The 8,064-nt window shown below is 53.8% G+C and overlaps 3 protein-coding genes across 3 annotated transcripts; 2 read left to right on the top strand and 1 right to left on the bottom strand.

Moving 5' to 3' along the window:
- Positions 1-345: 345 nt before the first annotated feature.
- CkaCkLH20_11535 (urate catabolism protein) lies at positions 346-1,405 on the top strand (the record flags this gene model as incomplete). The annotated part of the gene is made up of 2 exons (XM_038894249.1): positions 346-480; positions 548-1,405. 2 exons carry the CDS (start codon positions 346-348, stop codon positions 1,403-1,405), a joined length of 993 nt encoding a protein of 330 aa, XP_038740579.1.
- Positions 1,406-1,958: 553 nt separating this feature from the next.
- On the bottom strand, positions 1,959-4,414 carry CkaCkLH20_11534 (C6 transcription factor; the record flags this gene model as incomplete). The annotated part of the gene is made up of 6 exons (XM_038894248.1): positions 1,959-2,619; positions 2,677-3,011; positions 3,059-3,382; positions 3,437-4,099; positions 4,150-4,208; positions 4,264-4,414. 6 exons carry the CDS (start codon positions 4,412-4,414, stop codon positions 1,959-1,961), a joined length of 2,193 nt encoding a protein of 730 aa, XP_038740578.1.
- Positions 4,415-5,951: 1,537 nt separating this feature from the next.
- CkaCkLH20_11533 (major facilitator superfamily transporter) lies at positions 5,952-7,877 on the top strand (the record flags this gene model as incomplete). The annotated part of the gene is made up of 10 exons (XM_038894247.1): positions 5,952-6,121; positions 6,174-6,186; positions 6,239-6,256; positions 6,313-6,594; positions 6,652-6,789; positions 6,849-7,267; positions 7,316-7,395; positions 7,453-7,477; positions 7,528-7,660; positions 7,713-7,877. The coding sequence occupies 10 exons, from the start codon at positions 5,952-5,954 to the stop codon at positions 7,875-7,877; spliced, it is 1,443 nt and encodes a 480-aa protein (XP_038740577.1).
- Positions 7,878-8,064: the final 187 nt, after the last annotated feature.

Below are 8,064 nucleotides of genomic sequence, written 5' to 3'. Positions count from 1 at the left end.
CCCCCCCCCCCCTCTGCCCGATGCCGCGATAACGAGCTGCAACCTCCCTCGTCACACCGATAACGAAAAAGCTGCGGCGGGGTATGCGGTGCGTCAGTGGACATGTCGTGCGGCGCGCATCACGGCTGATAGTGCACGATGTGATGCGATAGGGGAGGACTGGCTGGGCGGGTGAGACGTGCCGATGAGAGGGGGATCGGGCGGGTATTTGTATGTTGAAGAATGCGTGGGAGAGCGTTGTGCGTAGCTGGGGCTTGAAGAATCATTTTTGTTCCATTGACTTCGCGATCAACTTCTCGTCGCGACAGCCGCACCGGATATTCTTGCATCATCATCGAAGCCAACATGCCCGAGGTCTACCACGCTCACCCAGACTACGGCTTCGCCCGTGACTTTAAGGGATATGGCGAGAAAGGCATCGCCTGCCCCTGGCCCAACGACGCCAAGATCGCCGTCTCTTTCGTCATCAACTACGAAGAGGTCAGTCCTCCTCCCCTTCCATATTCTACATCTCATCAGCTAGAGCCCCCAGCTAACATCCACCCAGGGCGGCGAGAGATCCGTCCTCCTAGGCGACGGCGTCTCCGAGACCAACCTCCGCGAGAACCCGATGGGCGGCCCGCGCATCAACGAGCGCAACTACAACGTCGAGTCCGAGTACGAGTACGGCTCGCGCGCGGGCTTCTGGCGCCTCTTCCGTCTCTTCAACTCGCGCGCCATGAAGTTCACGCTCTACGCCGTCGCGCAGGCCGTCGAGGAGCAGCCCGAGGTGGCCAAGCGGTGCGTCGAGGAGGGCCACGACGTCGCGTCCCACGCCTACCGCTGGGTCGACTACCACGACTTCCCCGTCGAGAAGGAGAAGGAGTACATCCGCAAGGGCATCACCTCGCTCAAGTCGCTGACGGGGTACGCGCCCAAGGGGTGGTACTACGGGCGGCCGTCGCCGCACTCGCGGACGCTGGTGGCGCAGGTGTACGAGGAGATGGGGGAGGAGCTGGTCTGGGCGAGCGACACGTACGCGGACGACGTGCCGTACTGGATCGACCTGCCGCTGGAGCGGGAGAAGAAGGAGGACGCGAAGGGGTGTCTGATGGTGCCGTACAGCTACGACTGCAACGACTTCAAGTTCCACATCGCGGGGTCCGGGTTCCGCGACCCGAACGGGTTCTACACGCACCTGAAGAACGCGTTTGATGTGTTGTACGAGGAGGGCCAGGAGGGGCAGCCGAAGATGATGACGATCGGGTTGCACTGCCGCATCATCGGGCGGCCGGGGCGGTTTGGGGCGCTCAAGGACTTTGTGGATTACATTGCGCAGAAGGAGGGGGTTTGGGTTGCGACTAGGACGGAGATTGCTGAGGCTTTCAAGGCGAAGTATCCGTATAAGAAGGGACAGTTGGCTTAGGGAGCGTTGGCCGATTGAATGGTTTGATTAATGAACAAATTCTTTCGATGAGTGAATCATTGCGACAAGACTGAGTGATGTTTGCCAGCTGAAGCTTTCTGCCAGCTGGCAGCCCCAGGGGCTAAGTTTGAGCAGTTGGAAAAAGATTAGATAAACTCAACTTACTCACAGTTCATCCGAAATCCATCGACACATCCAATCCGTCCTGTCCTTCAATGAATAGCGGGCAAAAAGAAATGACATCTGAGGCAAAAATGTGATCAGTGGGAGGCTTGAACTCCCGACCTTGGCATTACTGAACATGTGAGATCACATATTAGTACCACGCTCTAACCAACTGAGCTAACCGACCCGATATAGCTGACTAATCGGCTGTTGAACACACGGTCAGCCTTGATACTTATAAAGGTTTGACATCATGTCTTCCCGCCTCATACTCTGTACATCATCAACGCAATCCTTCCAGCCCTCCAAAATCCCATTCCGAGTCCACAGTAACCGAACTATTCACCCGCTTCAAGTCTTCGTCCGGGTTTCTGACCATCTGACTGTCTCACTCACCGTGAGCCGCTTCGCCATACCCACCCTCCGACACCCTCGTGTACCCAGACTCGTCATGCACCATCTCATTAAACATCTTCCAGCCCTGCCATCCACCGGGCGCCTCTTCATCGACCTCCATGAAGGCCTCTTTGACGGCGTTTGAAATGGCATGACTCATTCCAGGCTTCGAGGTCTCAGCGCCCGGAACCCCGGCCCCGCTCTTCGGAGCCATCTCCGGACCCGCGGGCGGTGCGACGGCTTCTTCGAGGTCAACTCGGAGGGGCTTTGATCCCGGCTCGGAGGATGAAGGGTTGACTATGGTCTTGAAGAGACTCCCGGAAAGGGCGTCGAAGATGTCCCGGTACTTGACGGCCCCGGGCCACTTCTCGCCGAAAATGGTCAGAGACTGGGAGCACGCCCTGGTCGCTTCGAGGGCGTCGTAGGAAAAGAGCGAGCGGTCACGCCAGAGGCAGTAGACGAGTGTAAGTCCTGCGATAAAACATGAGTGGAGGGCCATCATTGTGTAGCTCAGTGTCTTCTGCTGGTTCAGGCGCTTGTACGTCGTGCAGACGCAGGCGGCCGAGCGTGCGCAGATGAGAAACCGCGGGTCTGACGTATTCAGCGTCGGGAGAAGGACGGTGAATAGGGATAGCACAGATTTATGGTACTGCCTGTTCGAGGGATCTTGTCAGTATGTGTGACTCCAGGACTGAAGTACTTAAACCTACAGATTGAAAAAGTCTCGAGAGTCGTGATAAGAGCTCTCTGGATCGTACATCCAAGTTATCGTCTTGGTACCTTTCGGGGGATGCGGGATCGCTCTGGCCCAGTCGTCAAGCTCAGCCAGTATGGAAGCCATTTTGGTATCGAGCTTAGCTCTGTCTTCCGGAGACCCAGCTACATCCTTATCGACACGGTAAACTCGACGATGAATCCTTGATTGAATCCTGCGGAGCTTGATAATATGAATGAAGGGCTTCATATTCGACCAAGGCGCATCCGGAGACTCGGGCGGTGTGCCGAGGGCTGTCAACTCCCAGAATATCGGGTCATCGCTCGGGAGCTATTGTCGCATCAGCAAGAACAACATGACTGTTCGAGTCTACATACCTCCACATTGATGTCTCGATCAGCAATGGCAAACGTGCGACCGAGAACCACGCTGGTCATTCGATCTAAACAGTAACAAGCCCAAAACACACGCCTCCTGATCTCGATGTCGAGCGCGCTGTGCGTCGACTGGATGCTGCTGTGCTTCCTGTGCAGACCGAGTTCGATGCAAAAAGTCATGGCATACCGTACTTGCGACCAACAACCAGCGCCAAACGGACTTCGTTGGCCGTGAACGGCAAGAAGCAGGAGAAACTGGACAGTAGCGAGGTTATGGTGCTCGAGAATGAAGTCCATCGGTTCAATCGCCGCAAGCAGGTGTCGCTAGGCGCGTCAGTACTATAGCCACCCTCCGACAGGTCACAGAGATAATCTCACCTCTGGGTCGACATCACATGGCTTCTTGGTCAACTGCAAGAAACGTGCTGATATGGCGTAGATTAGATGCAGTATGCTTCGCTGCTGTATCGGCAGAGCGCCTTGACTGTATTGACCCTCGAACAGAGAGATGTACAGTTTTCGATCTAGGATGGGCCATCGGGTATGAAGGCGGTCAAAGAACACATCGAACAGCATCTTGGCATTGCTCGGGCTTGGGAACTCGGACATTGGATCGTCGGACTGCGAAGATGGCGACGCCCCTGACAGCGGAGGCCGGAGGACCCCGGGTTGCGCTGCCGCCAGCGCATCGCGAATGGCCTGATCGCCGGCTCCGTGGAAGATGGATGACTGGATCATGCGTGCAATCGTCGCACCGGAGCTCGAACCCAGGTAGAAAGGCTCCGGTGCCGTATCCGTTGTGCCAGAGGCGCATAGAGACAAGTATGCCACCCCGTCGACGAGTGAAGACGGTTCTTCTTCAGAGAAGGAATCTTGGGATTCTCGCCGTTGAGACTTCGCTTCCGGTGGTGGTCCTGAAGTCGATATCGTGGCTGTTGAAGGGTTCGCGAAGTGATCCTCGGCGAAGTCCGGCATTCGCGCCTCAAGAAACGCGATTCTCTCCTCCAACGCGCTGATGTACAAAGACTTCCCACCCGGATACTGCGGTCTTAGAGTCCTCTCATAAAGACATGCGGTATTCGCCTTCTCACAGGACCTGCAACTCGGATGACCGCCATCACACTACCATCGTCAGCGTCCGGTCTACTGACTGCGTGAACGACTCGACGCAGCCGGAGTGCGTACCCGTTGCTTTCTCCGCTTACATCGCTTGCACGCGAGAGCGACTCGAGATTTACGGGGCGGCGGAGGACCTCCGCCCCCCGGCGGGGCCGTGTGTGGGCTCACTGGGCTCTCCGGATGAGGAGATCTCGATGCCGGGGCCGGTGGGTTGTCCATGAATATCTCGTTGAACATTGCCGCGACTTCAGTTTTTGACAACGTGACTGATGGTATTGACTCAGTCAAGATTGTTGAAGGAATTGGGTGTGAAGTAGGGACGTTTCCAGCCGATCGGATTTCTGGGGAAGAGATAGGCCCCCAAGTCTGTGAAAAGGACCCAATGCAACCGCAAGAGACTGGTATGGGCTTGGTGGCTTGATGGTGCGAGAAGGCGTTGATACCCCACAGATAGCTACCCTTGGTTGTTTGCTTCGGGGTTCCGTCACAGATAAGAATGCCAGTTGTTTCCGTTGTTTCCATGTCCTTATCGTCGCTAAGCCTTTTGCAGATATCTGGTTGGTCAAAGAAGGCCTGTCGGGGATTCTGCATGGTTTGTCTTCAATCCTTGTATGTTTTCCCCAGATTTGAAGATCCCGTCCAGATGCGGCAGTCAAATCGTATCTGACGAGACAGGTCAGGATGCTGTCGCTGACTTCGAGTTCTTGCATCCTGTCTTCGTCTAGGATTACCAACATCAGATGCTTTCTTATATGACCTCAACCCACTCCAGATCGATTTAAAGACTTTCCCCCCGGGCGGGATGCGGGCTTGCTCAAGTCTTGAAATATTTGAATACGTAGTCCAGGGGAAACTTTCGGATGCTCAACAGAATTCGATATAGGCCTTTTCAATACCATTCGACCATGTCACTTCTAAGAAACATGGTTCCGCTTGATCCAGCAGTATCAGGCATCTGTGAATAGCTCTACGGAAACCTGTTTATGCCACCATGAAGCACTTCGCGTCTAAAAGTCCACGGTGTAGACTACTGTCCGTCATCTTGAACTGCGGACGACCAGACTAAGGCTGCGGAGGGGTTATTGCAGATCGCGGCCGGATGTGTGTTATAGTTCAAGTATCCCTTCTTCATCTCCTCTCCTTCGAAACTCGTCTACACCTCCTAGCATGTGAATCCATCTACACCACTCACATCCGCGCAATTGCCTGAACCTACAAACCAGCCCCAAATTTCAACACGAGTTGGGGTGTCCAAGTGAGGGACCGAAGCTTACTTTTCCGTGCCATGGCGACTAGTGATCACAACACACTCTTGGCGCTGCCCCCAGCCTCGACCTCGTTGCCCAGATGACCTTGTCTCGCCCAGGGTTTACCCCTCCTGCCCAGCTCTACCCCAAAGACCGCCCAGACTTTCACCGACTAGTCGTCAAGGTGTTGTTGCTTCTTCACCACTAAGCCTGAGCACATCATCATGGCAGCAAATAAAAATCGATACCAAGAGCGCCGTTGATGTAAAAGCTTGGCAGGCGAGGACTTGGCAGTGCGGGGGATTCGTGATGTCGGCGCCCAAAGTCTTGTCTTTGGTGGAAGGATCGTTAATCCGCTTGTCCAAGACACTCACGGAAACGTGCATATATGGGAACCGGATGTATAAATCGCGCATCCTCCAGTTTATGTCGGACAGGTGGGATAATTTCTCTGTCGTCTGCTCCGAATTGAAGCCTGTAGCGGCACATCATATTTATCTGCCAGTCATCATCAGCTCTGTTCCATCATGAATAGACGGAAAATCGAGAAAGAGGATGCGCTTCCTGGTGTTTTCGAAGAGGTTGAGAGCACCTTGAAAGTCGATCCAACAGTTCGAGACTACTCAGGAGCTCACGAGAAGCTAGACCCGCGCGAGATCGCATTAGTGCGCAAGCTTGACTGGTGGATCATGCCAATGTACGTGCAGAACAGACACTTGCGTGTACCAAAGTCTAAACTAACTCACCAGTTTGTGGTTGATGGTAAGTCGAGTCCCATGGCATTTCTGAGCGTGTGGATTATGACAACAACAAGTACTGGTTGAACTATTTGGTAAGTGACACGGCCTCTGCGCTGAATAAAGGCTGTTTGCTGATATGTGCTGGTAGGACCGCAACGCGATCGCCCTTGCCCGACTCAATACCCTCGAAGAAGACCTCAACCTCACCCCGACGCAATACCAGACTTGCGTCGCGATCCTATTTGCCGGATATGTCATAGTTGGGATCCCTGCGAACATGGTTGTGACGCGAGTCCGCCCCAGTTGGTGGATGGCTTCATGCATGGCTGTGTGGGCGATCATCAGCGGCCTCACGGCTGTGAGCAAAGACTACACTGGGTTGCTGTTGACCAGGTTCTTCCTTGGAATCACGGAAGCCCCTTATTACCCTGTGAGGAAGCCCAACATCACTGCTCGTAGAGTCTAGCTGATTGGAGATGCTGTGAAGGGTGCCCTATACGTTCTTGCGACGTTTTACACACGAAAAGAGCTTGCTACGAGGATATCGATCCTCTATACGGGCAATATTTTAGCAACTGCATTTGCGGGTCTTATTGCGCTGGGAATCTTCCAGATGCATGGAATGGTGTGTAGACCTTGGAACTCTGATCTCATGTCTTGATCACTGACATTGTCCGGCCCCAGGCTGGAATATCCGGTTGGAGATGGCTTTTCATCATTCAAGGCGTAGTGACGCTCATCATCGCCATCATTGCCTTATTCATCCTGCCGGATGAACCTCTGACCACGCGATGGCTCACGCCCGAAGAAAGAATCTTAGCAAATGAGAGGATTCTGCGCGATACCGTTGGCAACACCGGACAGACCACGACTTGGAGTGGCCTTCTCGAGGCGGCCAAGGACCCGAAAGTGTGGCTCTTCACAGCCATGCAACATTTCCACCTGGGCGCGAATGGTTTTAAGAACTTCTTCCCTACCGCCGTTGAGACTCTGGGGTTCAGCGAGACTGTCACGCTTGTTCTGACATGTCCTCCCTATCTCATTGCCGGTATCATTTCAATTGCATGGTCGTGGTCCTCTGGAAAATTCAACGAGCGAACCTGGTTAGTTGCCCTAGACGTCTGCCACTGATTTGACTGACCTGCTTCCAGGCACATCACCATTGCCAAGGCGATTGCGGTCTTCGGATTCATTCTTGGATGTGCCACCTTGAATACAGGCGCGCGTTATTGTGAGTTTTTGCACAGAACCAGAGGTACAGATTATTGAGCTGATAATACTTCCATAGTTGCGATGTGCGTCTTCTCTATCGGGTAAGTATTGTTCTCACCACCTCCAGAATTCGCACTGATACAGCTTCCAGAACGTACGCCGTCAATAGTATTATACTCGGGTGGGTATCTGCGACATGTTCTCAGACCAAAGAGAAGAAAGCGTCCTCGTTGGCCATTGTGAACTGCATTGCCGTCAGCTCGTTTATCTGGACGCCTTACATGGTTCGTCTCCTTGTTCTCCGTTTCGTTGACCCAGTGTTGACAACAAGTGCAGTGGCCCAAGTCTGACGAACCCCGATACACCATGGCGATGTCGACGAGCGCAGCTCTGAGTGTCGCGACGGCTGCGGGTGCGTGGGCGATGCGATTTTGGTTGATGTCAGAGAACAAGAAGATTCGGCGGTCGGAAAACGAAAACGTCTTATTCTACGCTTACTGAGATTTGAGACGTCAGAAAGGTGCCAGCAAGCAGGCAGATACATGTATCAGCAGAAAGCCGCTATCAAGTACAATATCAGTGAGGCCTAGATCACGGTTCGGCGTTATGTCGAACCGACATCTGAAATCATCTAGAAGTCATACCAGAAACAATTCGAACCCCGTGCTACGCTTGAACCTCCATGTTG

This window comes from Colletotrichum karsti (assembly GCF_011947395.1).
Source record: "Colletotrichum karsti strain CkLH20 chromosome Unknown Scaffold48, whole genome shotgun sequence".
Classification (NCBI taxonomy): Eukaryota; Fungi; Ascomycota; class Sordariomycetes; order Glomerellales; family Glomerellaceae; genus Colletotrichum; species Colletotrichum karsti.
This window is presented reverse-complemented; position numbering and strand designations above follow the sequence as displayed.